The sequence below is a fragment of the Heptranchias perlo genome, chromosome 2 (assembly GCF_035084215.1).
Source record: "Heptranchias perlo isolate sHepPer1 chromosome 2, sHepPer1.hap1, whole genome shotgun sequence".
Taxonomy (NCBI): Eukaryota; Metazoa; Chordata; class Chondrichthyes; order Hexanchiformes; family Hexanchidae; genus Heptranchias; species Heptranchias perlo.
In genome coordinates this window covers 144,628,284-144,643,519 of record NC_090326.1, presented here as the reverse complement: position 1 = coordinate 144,643,519, position 15,236 = coordinate 144,628,284, and the positions used below count along the sequence as shown (strand labels likewise).

Here is a 15,236-nt window from a genome sequence, read left to right as displayed (position 1 = left end):
CACGGTAGAAGACACAAAAAATACACCAGAAATAGTGGGAACCAAGGGTCTAATAAGAGTGAGGAACTTAAAGTAATTTGGATTAGTAAAGAAAAAGTACTGGAGAAATTAATGGGATTAAAAGCTGACATACCCCTGGACCTTCCGGTCTACATTGGCTCCCGGCCCACCAACACCTCGATTTTAAAATTCTCTGTGAGAAGCAAATTACGATTAAATGCTTTAAAACTAGTTGTGTAATCTTCAAAGTGCCAGACTTGACTCGGGGGTCTACAAAAAAAACGTAAATCGGAAATGATTTATGAAAGTAACAGTTCTGGCAGCTAGAGAGCCTTCTAACAGGAGGAGTGCTCATGTACTGAGTTTATTGGTGGCAGAGGTCATGAGGACAAAAATCATCTTTTTTGAACTGGCGGTATAGATTTCCCAATGTTCAAAGTTGGCCAACATTACAAGAGGCTGGCACAAATCAGCAGAAGGAACACAATCCTCAATCCAGCTACCCCAGAAGAGTTTTCCCACTCTTAATATTATAAAACTTTTGTGGGATGAACTAGAAAAAGGCCATCACGATGCCCACATCACTGCTTGGTTTACTATGTAGTTATGACAAACATTGTGCCATTGGCAAATTATGAAGTACACCAGACAGCTTGAGATGTCCAAGGTACAGTGACTGAGACAGCTTCCTTCCTCCAGCTGCATAGGTCAATGTGGATCCATGTGAGCAACTACTCCGTACATTCCAAATACCTTTTTTCAAAAAATTCTATAGTTGATACAGCTTAATGTTCTTTTAATGCCATACAGTCACAAGTACAGTGTTTACATAGCTATTAGGCATCTACATGCTGGGTAACATGGGCTGTCATGCTGGTGGAGTTGCATTTATTTTATAGTAATTTTTCATTGCATCATTGCCCCTGACAATTTTAACTCACAAGCAACAGATGTGTTCCTGTAAGGGGGAGTACCTGAATATGGAAAATGGATCATGTCCAGGTGGATTTGGCAGAGCTTATAAAAGAGGCAGTTAAAGAGATTATGCTGATGTGTGAGGAAAGCCAGATTCAGAGTGGATATTTGAAATGTAATTTTGGGAATGAGTGATTACACAAGAGGTGGTAGATGGAGTTCAGTTTAGCATTGAAGAGGTTGACCAGGGTTCCATAGAGGGAATGATGGGAGGTTAGCAGCAGCTGGATCTGGTTTTGGGCAATGAGGTGGGCCAAGTGGAGCAAGTGTCAGTGGCGGAACATTTAGGGAACAGCGATCATTGAACCATGAGGTTGAAATTAGCTATTGAAAAGGAGAAGGAGAAATCTAGAGTAAAAATACTGGAGGAGGGCCAATTTCAGTGGGTTGAGAATGGATCTGGCCTGGGTAAATTGGAATCATAGATTGGTAGACAATACTGTAATTGAACAATGGGCGGCCTTTAAAGAGATGATGGTTCAGGTACAGTCTAGGTACATTCCCACGAGGGGGAAAGGTAGGCCAACTAACGCTGGAGGTCCCTGGATAACGAAAGAGAAAGAGAGTAAGAAGAAGCAGAAAAAAGGGGCGTATGACAGATGTTTGGTTGATAATACAAGTGAGAACCAGGCTGAATATAGAAAATTCAGAAGGAAAGTGAAAAAGAAAATAAGAGAGGCAAAGAGAGATTATGAGAATAGACTGGTGGCTAACATAAAGGCAATCCAAAAGTCTTCTCTAGGCATATAAACAGTAAACGGGTAGTAAGAGGAGGGGTGGGACTGATTAGGGACCAAAAAGGTGATCTAGGCATGGAGGCAGAGGGCATAGCTGAGATACTAAATGAGTACTTTGCATCTGTCTTCACCAAGCAAGAAGATGTTGCCAAAGTCACAGTAAAAGAGGAGGAAGTTGAGATACTGGATGGGATAAAAAATGATAAAGTGGAGGTATTAGAAAGGTTAGCTGCACTTAAAGTAGATAAGTCACCCGGTCCGGATGGGATGCATCCTAGGTTGCTGAGGGAAGTAAGGGTGGAAATTGCGGAGCTACTGGCCATAATCTTCCAATCATCTTTAGATACGAGGGTGGTGCCAGAGGACTGGAGAATTGCAAATGTTACACCCTTGTTCAAAAAAGGGTGTAAGGATAAACCCGGCAATTACAGGCCAGTCAGTTTAATCTCGGTGGTGGGGAAACTTTTAGAAACGATAATCCGGGACAAAGTTAATAGTCACTTGGACAAGTGTGGATTAATTAAGGAAAGCCAGCACGGATTTGTTAAAGGCAAATCGTTTAATTAACTTGATTGAGTCGTTTGATGAGGTAACATAGAGGGTCGATGAGGGCAATGCAGTTGACGTGATGTATATGGACTTCCAAAAGGCGTTGGATAAAGTGCCGCTTGTCATCAAAGTTGAAGCTCATGGAATAAAAGGGGCAATGGCAGCTTGGACACAAAATTGGCTAAGTGACAGGATACAGAGAGTAGTGGTGAACGGTTGTTTTTCGGACGACAGTGGTGTTCCCCAGGGGTCGGTACTAGGACCACTGCTTTTCTTGATATATATTAATGACTTGGACTTGGGTGCACAGGGCACAATTTCCAAATTTGCAGCTAACACAAAACTTGTAAGTGTAGTAAACGGTGAGGAGGATAGTAATAGACTTCAAGAGGACATAGACAGGCTAGTGGAATGGGCGGACACATGGCAGATGAAATTTAACGCAAAAAAGTGCGAAGTGATACTTTTTGGTAGGAAGAATGAGGAGAGACAATATAAACTAAAGGGTACAATTCTAAAATGGGTGCAGAAACAGAGAGATCTGGGGATATATGTGCACAAATCTTTGAAGGTGGCAGGGCAGGTTGAGAAAGTGGTTGAAAAATCATACGGGATCCTGAGCTTTATAAATAGAGGCATAGAGTACAAAAGCGAAGAAGTTATGATGAACCTTTATAAAACACTGATTCGGCTACATCTGAAGTATTGTGTCTAGTTCTGGGCACCGTACTTTTGGGAGGATGTGAAGGCCTTAGAGAGGGTGCAGAAGAGATTTACTAGAATGGTTCCAGGGATGAAGCACTTCAGTTATGTGGATAGACTGGAGAAGCTGGGATTGGTCTCCTTAGAGCAGAGAAGGTTGAGAGGTGATTTGATAGAGGTATTCAAAATCATGAAGGGTCTAGACAGAATAGATAGAGAGAAACTTCCCATTGGCAGAAGGGTCAAGAACCAGAGGACATAGATTTAAAGTGATTGGCAAAAGAACCAAAGGTGACATGGGGAAAAACTTATTTACACAGCGAGCGGTGAAGATCTGGAATGCACTGCCCGAGGGGGTGATGGAGGCAGATTCAATCATGGCTTTCAATAGGGAATTGGTTAAATACTTGATGGGAAAAAAAATTGAAGGGCTACGGGGAAAGGGCGGGGGAGTGGGATTAGCTGGATTGCTCTTCCAGAGAGCCGGCATGGACTCGATGGGCCGAATGGCCTCCTTCCGTGCTGTAACCATTCTATGATTCTATAAAAAGGCTATTCATCGATGCTTTTAAACAGCATTCAGACTCACTATCATTCTAAAGCCATATTCCTATCATATCTTTATAGGTGATTCAGCTATTCATTAACAGAATGTGATGATATTAATATGTGTACAAGAGAATACACCTTATTTTTCCATAAGAGATTCTTGAGATTGAGATGGCCATAGTTCCCCAATACCAGCTGAGGCACAAAAAATCTTATTTTTCATACTTTCTTCTTGGTGAGTTCCCACTTTTGTTAACAGGAAAAAATTCATTCACATTATAAAATTTACTTTTTACTGAGTTTTTGTCTCCTTGCCCCTCATTGCTTTGGTCTCTGCTTCTCTTCCATTTTTCTGATTTTCTAGGTTTTTTTTGCTATTCTGTTTTTCTTTGCTTTCTATCTCTCACTTTATTTGCTTTCCTTGTGGCTTTTGTGCATTTCTTTACAAGATACGTAAAAATGAGGAAGACCATTTCGCCTATCTTAGCTCTTCATCCTACAATCCCCTCCATCCCGTTTTGGTGGTGCTGTTGGTTGAAAAAGGCATGTTAGCCAGGACACCAGGAAAACTCCATGCTTTTCTTCAAAAATTGCCATGACATGTTTTGCATCCACCTGAACAGGCAGATGGGGCCTCAGTTTAACATTTCATCCAGAAGGTGACTCCTCACCAATGCAGCACTCCCTTAAAGAAAGAAACAAAGAATGAACTTGCATTTATATCGCGCCTTTTGCGACCTTAGGATGCTCCAAAGCACTTTACAGCCAATGAAGTACTTTTGAAATGTAGTGACTGTTGTAATGTTGGAAACTGTGACTTCATTGAAGGGTCAGCCTAGAATATGTGCTCAAATTCTATAGTGGAACATTTTAGCATATAATCTAGGCTGATGAGGGTGAGTCGATCTCATGATTAGACTGATATTGATTCAAATACAGGCAATGTTTTAATTTAGAGGATAATATTCTAGTCCTTGACAACACTCAATCAATTGTTCTGGGAGACATTTGAAGGTTCAGATAGCTTTGATGTTTTATGCATGTCTATCAAATTTTAAATCGTAATTTTATTGATGCTTTAGCTAAGTGATTAGAGTACAAATTAATATTAGGACATATTTTGTTGCAGAATTGTGTACTTGTAAGTTCTGATAAAATAACTCTTTTTATATAATGAGACTTATCCTCCCAGTTTATCAAAGGATCTAATTTTAAATTTTAAATTTGTCAACTACAATCCAACTACAAGTCAATTAAGATTCAACCGGGAGGGGTGGGGGCTGCAGAGATTGCCACAAACTGGAGTAATGGGGGTTGACAACTTATTTACAGAGTCCTATACTTGGAAAGTATGAACTGTCGTTAGATTGTTTTTATCTTGGGCAGGTTGGATTAGTGATCCACGAATGGCATTCTAAAAACCCCTGGATGACATAGACACCTTTCTCTATCCAGACCTATTTTCAATCCATGGGTGACATTCATTATAGGAAATGATATTGTAGTTATGCTGAATATAAATATATTTTTATAGAAGAAATATAGAATTTAAGATTGGAAAGTACTGGTCCTCATTCACTCTTGGAAAGCTGTAATTTTGAGGTTTTTATCATTCTTGTCCATAGCTGTTTCAAGATAATCCCACTACATGCTTTGTCTAGCTCCTGAATTTATTGGGAGAGGGGCAAATATCTTCTGAAACATATATAAGAGGCATGTAAGGATGTTAATTTTAATAGCATGGATTTTGTACAAAGTGAAAAAAAATTCAGTAATCTTTTACTATTCTGGGATTAACTTATCATTTCCAGATCGAATATGTAGCATTAATTTTGCTACTTAGAAAGATTAAGATGATGAAAAAAAATCTATTTTAATGCCATGTTTTTTGGACAGCTATGTGGAAATCCATGTCCTGACTTAAGAGTCACCAAACCAAATTATTGAACATGCACAGACATAAAGGAGGTGAATTTCTGCAGGGGATCTTGCGTTCATCTGTCATAACTTCAGTGGAAGTGCTGGGAAACACTGGAATAACAGTGTTAATACCACTTACGCCATTTCTGTGGCTCTCCCGCTGAAGTTACAGCAGACAAGTAGAGAGAATCCTCGTGGAAATTCACTCCCAAAATTTCTATTTGGCTGATATGGAGTGCACACTTTCCTCATTGAGACAAAATTCGCTTACCTTAGCCCATAAAACTTAGATGCAGTTTGGCAAGTACCATGGTTCAGCAATGCCCAGTATGTGTTAGGGTAATGCTGGATTTTAACGGCAGAGAACACTGGTAAGCTTCCTACTGCTAGGATTACTTTACCTGTTGGGGCATTGATTTGCAAGATTATCTGGAGACATTTGGGAATAATCTAGGCTCCCTCGTGATCGGTCTACCTCGCCATGATCCATCAAACAGCTGGGCTAGCTGGTCTGTCATCAACGGTTCCCTGAGCTAACTGAGCTCCAAAGAGACTTGCTTACTCCCCCCTTCTCCCGAGTATAAAATAGCAAAGCACCATACCAGTTGTAATAGAAGTCCATTATAGTTTCCTTGTGAATTCTTTTAAGGATTTATGAGCTACAGCTTCAAATAATAGGCTCTGTCATGTGACAAAGGGAAACCGACAAATCTTAAAAAGATACAGAACATAGATCCAGATGTAGGTTGCTTTTTTACTTAACAGCTATCAAACCAATCGCTTTAACCTTCCTGCTTAAGTGAGAATTGGCAAAGTAAAATAGTCATGGGTCCGGCAATGAAAATTGATAACACTTTTGTGATAACACTTCTAGTAACACATCACCTGCATATTAGGAAAATGGAAGCATTTATTATAGTCCATGTGCATGCAAGTATTATAATCATTGAAACCCAAGATGTTGTGGAAGTCAGTAACGGCAAAGAATGGCTCTTGGCTCTCATTTGCTGCTGCTGGGATTTTAGGTTGGGAAGCTGATGCAGCGAGGTATACTCCTGAGCGAAGCACCAGTGATGTGAAATATTAATTTAAATACAGCTGACTGTTACCAACACTTTATCTGAAAGGATCTGAAAAGTTGTGGTTTCTTAGAAGGCGAATGTAGTTTTCACATTCACAAATTTCTTCCCCTGCTGGTAGGATGTGAGCTACATATTCCAACTCCTATTTTAATTGGTCATCCAGGATTTCCAAAGTTAGGTGGTTCAATCTGAATCGCATAAAAAGTAGGGTCAGACCAGACAATAGATACAGTATCTGTAAATTTGAGGAATGCCACTGTTTCTGAAGTCTGAGTGTTATTTTGAAATCCAGCAATTATTTTATAGGGTATTCTGTCATTTATTTGGCTGCAGAACAAAATCAGAGGCTTTAAGCTATTCTGTTAAATATTTTTGTGTGAATGTACATACATTCTATGGAAAAATGTTCCATAAATCTGCAAAGTGCAACAATGGGTCTTCACCAAAAAAATAAAATGTGGTGCACACACAACAATCAAACTCTTCTTGGTCATTGCTCAGTTTGCTGATCTCAGCCAGGGTGTAGTAGAGATTCTACAATTGGCCACAGCATCCCCTAATTAGGAAGGGGAAAATCGGCCAAGCTCCCTGCTCTAGGCTGCTAGCCAGCAGTACAATCTGAAAAGTATGCATGTGTAGATGTTGGATAAGGACAAGATTGGGCTCAGCTGTGATGGCTCGACTGCCAAATAGCTTGCCATCACTCACCATTACGTTCACACATAAAGAATGGCCACATAGCTGAGATACCAGAGAGTGTCCCTGGAATCGAATTTCAGCGGGAGTCAATGTTTTCAGGAGCTGAGGGGAGAAAATTGACAAACTAAAACCAGCAAAAATAAAATAGAATGCAGAATGTGTTGAGGCACTTTTTCTTTTTGGTTTGTGCTACTGTCGGTAAAGATAGCAGCTGGTCTTATTTCATTGTCTTATTTCTGCTGTCAGTGATAATTTCTGCTTCCTGAGTTTACATAGATATTATAGCCTTACATCCTGTCCTCAGTGGCCTCTGGCACCTATATGGGACTTAACTCTGGACATAAATTAGTTCCCTGTCTGTGCCTTTGCTTACTATAGGCCTGAAACTATTATCCGGGAAAATTACACTAACCCTAACTTTAGTTTTAAATGAATGATGTCAAGAAATTACATGTTCTAGTGCATGAACCACTCTCACTAGGTGGGGCATAAGGTCATGCTTCACGCAAAGTGGGACATAAAGTGGTGCTTCACATCTGAAATTCCTGTCTATGTAGAATATATAGTTCCTGAATTTGAAGAATGGGAACTACTAGACTAAAGTTGTATTTTCATTATCGAACATATAATGATGGGATGTATCAAAATACTCTGGGAAAATAAAAATAATGAAAGCATAAAATAATTTTAAAAAGATATATTTATAAACAAAGCATAAAAAGGGGAACTAATAATATTTCATATATTACCAAGCTAATGTTTTGCAAGTATTTGTTTGCCACTTATTACATATCAGTCATTGGCCACTTGGCTTTTTTTCCATTATGCAGGTGAGAATGATTTTGTATGCATATTTTATGTACTGAATCACATATTCTGTTTATGTTTTGCACCAGGGATCTGAGCAATAATAATATATTGGTTTTGGGTCCTGGCGCCTTTTCACAGCTATCAAGCTTACATTTCTTGTAAGTATTTTTCTAATGGTTTTGTGTTGAAACTGCTAAAACTTAATGATATTGAACTAAATGTTGGACCAAATAGCATACTTTGAAAATTTTGATTGTCATTGAGTGCCTTATTGAAATGCTCAAAATCACATTCCTCATGTGAAATTTTATTAGCACAATGAAGTTCCTTTACTCCTTTTCTTCATTGTTTCACTGAATTATGTGATTTAAACAAATAATGCAAGGGGTATTGCTGATTCTCACTAATGAGAATATCAATGGAGCAGTGCACTAAAGTAGTTAAAAAGTTACTTTTGATAACTGGCATAATAACTTGAACTGTGTATTTAATTTGAGTTTTTGAAAGGTACATACAGCTATTGTAACTTATAGCAACAGATAAAGAAAACTGCAATATCATATTTAACCTGATCTGCTTCAATAACTTGCAAAATTCATTGGAAAACATGATGAAAGTAAATCGATTAAAAATTAATTAATCTGCAAAAATAGTGTATTGGTAATTAGGGTAAAAACAAATATTTAAAAGAGGAAAAAATAGCAATTTATCAACTATTCTCATTGACATTATGAAATACAATATTCAAATTGAATTTTATGACTACTTACATGGAAGAATTATAGCATGGACGCGAGTCTAAGTTTGGTATTATCAGTAGAGTTAATTAAATATTGCATATTTTGTTATTTTTGTAGCCGAGAAAAGAGCATGAGTTAAAACCTATGTAAAAATATTACAAACTGCTGTATTGCCCTCGCTGCCCTTAGCTATTCATTTTATTAAATTTGTTCAGTAAATTATGGTCTAAACCGCAGCCTAATAGAGTATTTACTGTTCCACTTTTCGAAGTCTAGATGATCACAAGGGGGTTCGTGTCCAGTAAGCTAAATACAGTTTCTGTTTGACCTCTGGGTAACACTACATTACCAGATATTGTTCATGCAAAGCCATATTCTAATTTGCAGGGAACAAGGGCTTGCTTGAGTGCGGTCTTTGGCACACAGCACAAGAGAAATATCTAGGTAACACTGCAAGTTGTGAGTGTCGGTACAGGGTTTGCATCCTGGATCTCTTTTGTGACCCAACATTTCAATCTTGGAAATCCACGGATCCCTGGGTAGGGATCGGGATTACTAATTACCGCTGCTTTAATAATGCTTTCAGAATCTCTCTCTCTCTCTCTCTCTCTCTCACCTGCTCCTCATTTAATATTTATAAGCTACTTGCTTCATTGTCAGACAGAAGTGCAACAGCTCCCTGCATATGGAGCCAGTGCAATCTGTCAAATATTTAAATCAGCTGATCCAGTAACCTGATAAAGAAGAAAAAAACTGCAAATACTACTGAAACAGAAATAGAAAATTCTGGAAATACACAGCAGGTCAGTCAACATCTGTAAAGGGAAAAGAGAAGTTAATATTTTGAGGGTAACCCTTAGTCGGAACTGAAAGTAAGGTTGGAAAAAATATAGACAAACGGGAGTGGAGAAACAACTATTGCTCCAATCATGGGAGGGGGAAATATGACTTGCAAACTGCATAATAAAAAACTTTTAGTGATGTAAAAGTTTATCGGTGAAGCAATGGAAAGACATTAAAAGAACAAAAGACTATACAAATAGTTGGTTGAGTACAGCTCCAACAACACTCAAGAAGCTCAACACTGTCCAGGAAAAAGCAGCCCACTTGAATGGCGCCCCATTCACCACCCTAAACATTCAATCCCATCACCGCTGGCGCACCGTGGCTGCAGTGTGTACCATCTACAGGATGCACTGCAGCAACTTGCCAAGGCTTCTTCGACAGCATCTCACAAACTTGTGACCTCTACCACCTAGAAGGACAAGGGCAACAGGCACATGGGAACAACCCCTCCTGCACGTTCCCCTCCAAGTCACACACCATCCCGACTTGGAAATATATTGCCAATCCTTCATCGTCGCTGGACCAAAATCCTGGAACTCTCTACCTAACAGCACTGTGGGAGACCCTTCACCACATGGACTGCTGTGGTTCAAGAAGGCGGCTCACCACCACCTTCTCGAGGGCAATTAGGGATGGGCAATAAATGCCAGCGATACCCACATCCCATGAACGAATAAAAAAAAAGATGATGAAAAGATATAGGAGAGGCCCATATAAACACAAAGATGGGAAAATTAGGCTAATTGGTGAAAGAGGAAAAAATAACTGTGATCCAGTAAACCTATAATTTTTGCTTCTGAAGCCTGTGGTGCGTATTGCAGTGCCTAACTCCTGCTCAAAGCATATCAGACTTTCACACTCCAACATATCCTATCTCTTCTCCCTCACTCTGGCATTTCTCTCTATGGACACCATTATATTGCGTCTGGTCACTCTCTCACTTATGTGTCCACAGTCTCTATTCTACAATATCTTTCCAGTTCTTCTCTCGCTCTTTCCCTCTCTCTCCTCTTTTCTCTCTTGCCTGGTCTTGTTTTTGCTCTCACTTGCTGTCCTCTTCAGTTGTGTTTCCTTTTCTCATTCACCTCAGCCTCTCTCCCTCTGTGTCTCTGTTTCTGACAATGGAAAGGCAACTCATAACAAGGAAGAGTTGGTTTCCTGACCTGTTGAGGATGATAAATGGATACGCATTGTCCCAGATGCTGTAAGTTTTGGTGTAAGTTCTCACTGATAGAGATGTATTGATGCTCAAACTTGTTGTTGAAGGAGCTTATGGCAATGGTGAGCTGCAGGCATCTTTCCAGCATTTGACACAACTCTCACAGTCTCCCTGGATAAGTTTAGCCTACATACACACTGTTCATCGGACATGTTCAAGCAAGTCCACTGTATGTAGATATATGGTTACAGCGGGTGGTTGCTGTCCTCTGGTGCCATCTTGACTGCCTGGCATCTTCTTTGCCTCCTGCTCTTCTTCCTCCAGAAAACATAAACATGTTGGAATTCCCAGATGGAAAGCCATTATCCCAATTTGAAGGACCAAATCAAAATAGGGCAATGCCACAACCCATGGCAGAACTAAATGGCTAAACAAAAATGCTTGCAACAAAAACTGCAGCTTAGAAAGCTTCAAAACCACTTACTACTTGCACTTTTAAACCAATTTTTTATGAAGAATTTTATTCGATATTTAGGAAGGACAGGCAAAAAGGAAAAGGAGGTGGGGTGGCATTGTTAGGAAAGGATGAAATCAGAGCAATAGTGAGAAAATCAAGATGTAGAATCTGTCTGGGTGGAGTTAAGAAGCACCAAGCGGCAAAAAACACTGGTGGGAGTTGTCTATAGGCCTCCAAACAGTAGTGGTAATGTAGGGGATGACATCAAACAGGAAATTAGAGATGCATGTAACAAGGGTACCACAGTAATCATGGGTGACTTTAATCTGCATATAGACTGACCAAACCAAATTAGCAATAATACTGTGGAGGATGAATTCCTGAAGTGTGTACGAGATGGTTTTTTAGACCAGTACGTTGAGGAGCCAAAAAGGGAACAGGCTATCTGAGATTGGGTATTGTGCAATGAGAAGGGGTTAATTAATAATCTTGTTGTGTGGGGTCCTTTCGGGAAGAGTGACCATAACATGATAGAATTCTTCATTAAGATAGAAAGTGAAATAGTCCAATCCGAAACTAAGGTCCTATATCTAAACAAAGGAAACTACGAAGGTATGAGGAGTGAGTTGGCTATGATAGATTGGGAAGCTTCATTAAAAGGCATGACGGTGGATTGGCAATGGCTAACATTTAAGGAACGAATGCATGAATTACAACAATTATACATTCCTTTCTGGTGCAAAAACACAAAAGGAAAAGCGGCCCAACCATGGCTAACAAAAGAAATTAAGGATAGTATTAAATCCAAAGAGGAGTCATATAAAGTTGCCAGAAAAAATAGCAAGCCTGAGGATTGGGAGCAGTTTAGAATTCAGCAAAAAAGAACCAAGAGATTGATTCAGAGGAGAAGAATAGAGTATGAGAGTAAACTTGCAAGGAACATAAAAGTGGACTGTAAAAGCTTCTTACAAGTATGTAAAAAGAAAAAGATTAGTGAAGTCAAATGTAGGTCCCTTACCGTCAGAAATGGGAGAATTTATAATGGTGAACAGGGAAATGGCAGAGCAATTAAACAAATACTTTGGTTCTGTCTTCACAGAAGAGGACACAAATAACTATCCAGAAATGCTAGGGAACCAAAGGACTAGTGAGAAGGAGGAATTAAAGGAAATTAGTATTAGTAAAAAAATAGTGCTGGGGAAATTAATGGGACTGAAAGCCGATAAATCCCCAGGGCCTGATAATCTGCATCCCAGAGTACTAAAAGAGGTAGCCATGGAAATAGTGGATGCATTAGTTGTCATCTTCCAAAATTCTATAGATTATGGAACAGTTCCTGCAGATTGGAAGGTGGCAAATGTAATCCCACTATTTAAAAAAGGAGGGAGAGAGAAAAGAGGGAACTACAGACCGGTTAGCCTAACATCAGTAGTAGGGAAAATGCTAGAGTCTATTATAAAGGATGTGATAACAGGACATTTAGAAAATATCAACAGGATTAGACAAAGTCAGCATGGATTTATGAAAGGGAAATCATGTTTGACAAACCTACTGGAGTTTTTTGAGGATGTAACTGGAAAAATAGATAAGGGAGAACCAGTGGATGGGATTTATTTGGATTTTCAGAAGACCTTTGATAAAGTCCCACATAAGAGGTTAGTGTGCAAAATTAAAGCAGATGGGACTGGGGGTAGTATACTGGCATGGATTGAAAATTGGTTAACAGAAGGAAACAGAGAGTAGGAATAAATGGGTCTTTTTCAGGGTGGCAGGCAGTGACAAGTGGGATACCGCAGGGATGAGTGCTTGGGCCCCAGCTATTCACAATATATAACAATGATTTGGATGAGGGAACCAAATGTAATATTTCCAAGTTTGCTGATGACACAAAACTAGGTGAGATCGTGAGTTGTGAGGAGGATGCAAAAAGGCTTCAAGACGATTTAGACAAGTTGAGTGAGTGGGCAAATACATGGCAGATGCAGTATAATGTGGATAAATGTGAAGTTATCCACTTTGGAAGGAAAAACAGAAAGGCAGAGTATTATTTAAATTGGGGATAGATTGGGGAATGTTGATGTACAAAGGGACCGGGTGTCCTTGTACACCAGTCACTGAAAGCAAATATGCAGGCGCAGCAAGCAGTTAGGAAGGCAAATGGTATGTTGGCCTTCATTGCAAGAGGATTTGAGTACTGGGGCAAGGATGTCTTACTGCAGTTATACAGGGCCTTGGTGAGACCACACCTGGAGTATTGTGTACAGTTTTGGTCTCCTTACCTAAGAAAGGATATACTCTTCATAGAGGGAGTGCAGCAAAGGTTCACCAGACTGATTCCTGGGATGGCAGGACTGTCGTATGAGGAGAGATTGGGTCGACTCGGCCTGTATTCACTAGAGCTTAGAAGAATGAGAGGGGATCTCATTGAAACATATAAAATTCTGATAGGGTTAGACAGACTGGATGCGGGGGGTATTTTCCCCTGGCTGGGGGGGTCCAGAATGAGGGGTTACAGTCTCAGGATACGGGGTAGGACATTTAGGACTGAGATGAGGAGAAATTTCTTCACTCAAAGGATGGTGAACCTGTGGAATTCTCTACCACAGAAGGCTGTGGAGGTCAAGTAACTGAATATATTTAAGATGGAGCTAGAAGATTTCTAGACACAAAAGGCATCAAGAGGTAAGGGGAGAGAGCAGGAATATGGTATTGACATAGAGGATCAGCTATGATCATATTGAATGGTGGAGCAGACTCGAAGGGCCGAATGGCCTACTCCTCCTATTTTCTATGTTTCTATGTTAATTGCACCCTTGTTACAAATGTTACACCCTTGTTCAAAAAAGGGTGTAAGGATAAACCAGGCAACTACAGGCCAGTCAGTTTAACCTCGGTGGTGGGGAAACTTTTAGAAATGATAATCTGGGATAAAATTAACAGTCACTTGGACAAGTGTGTATTAATTAAGGAAAGCCAGCACGGATTTGTTAAAGGCAAATCGTGTTTAACTAACTTGATTGAGTTTTTTTCGATGAGCTAACAGAGAGGGTCGTTGAGGGCAATGCGGTTGATGTGGTGTATCTGGACTTCGAAAAGGCGTTTGATAAAGTGCTACACAATAGGCTTGTCAGAAAAGTTGAAGCCCATGGAATAAAAGGGGCAGTGGCAGCATGGATAAGAAATTGGCTAAGTGACAGGCAACAGAGAGTAGTGGTGAACGGTTGTTTTCTGGACTGGAGGAAGGTATACAGTGGTGTTCACCAGGGATCGGTACTAGGACCACTGCTTTTCTTGATATATATTAATGACTTGGACTTGGGTGTACAGGGCTCAATTTCAAAATTTGCAGATGACACAAAACTTGGAAGTGTAGTGAACAGTGAGGAGGATAGTGATAGACTTCAAGAGGACATAGATAGGCTGGTGGAATGGGCAGACACATGGCAGATGAAATTTAACGCAGAAAAGTACGAAGTGATAGATTTTAGTAGGAAGAATGAGGAGAGGCAATATAAACTAAAGGATACAATTTTAAAAGTGGTGCAGGAACAGAGGGACCTGGGGGTATATGTGCACAAATTGCTGAAGGTGGCAGGACGGTTGAGAAAGCGGTTGAAAAAGCACACGGGATCCTGGGCTTTATGAATGGAGGCATAGAGTACAAAAGCAAGGAAGTTATGATGAATCTTTATAAAACACTGGTTCGGCCACAACTGGAGCATTGTGTCCAATTCCGGGCACCGCAATTTAGGAAGGATTTGAAGGTCTTAGAGAAAATTTACCAGAATGGTTCCGGGGAAGAGGAACTTCAGTTCCGTGGATAGACTGGGGTAGCTGGTGTTGTACTCCTGAGAGCAGAGATGTTTGAGAGGAGATTTGATAGAGGTTTTCAAAATCCTGAGGGGTCTAGACAGTGTAGATCGAGAGAAGCTGTTCCCATTGGCAGAAGTGTCAAGAACCAGAGGACACAGATTTAAGGTGACATGTGGAAAAACTTTTTTATGCAGCGTG

General features: G+C 40.0%; 1 protein-coding gene across 1 annotated transcript in view; it reads left to right on the top strand.

The window, feature by feature from the left end:
• LOC137334494 (leucine-rich repeat-containing G-protein coupled receptor 4-like) overlaps positions 1 to 15,236 on the top strand; it is a 134,619-nt gene that overhangs the window by 79,376 nt on the left and 40,007 nt on the right. The window contains exon 6 of the mRNA XM_067999207.1: positions 8,110 to 8,181. Within this exon, the coding sequence (XP_067855308.1) occupies positions 8,110 to 8,181 (72 nt within the window). The remainder of the gene's footprint in view (positions 1 to 8,109; positions 8,182 to 15,236) is intronic.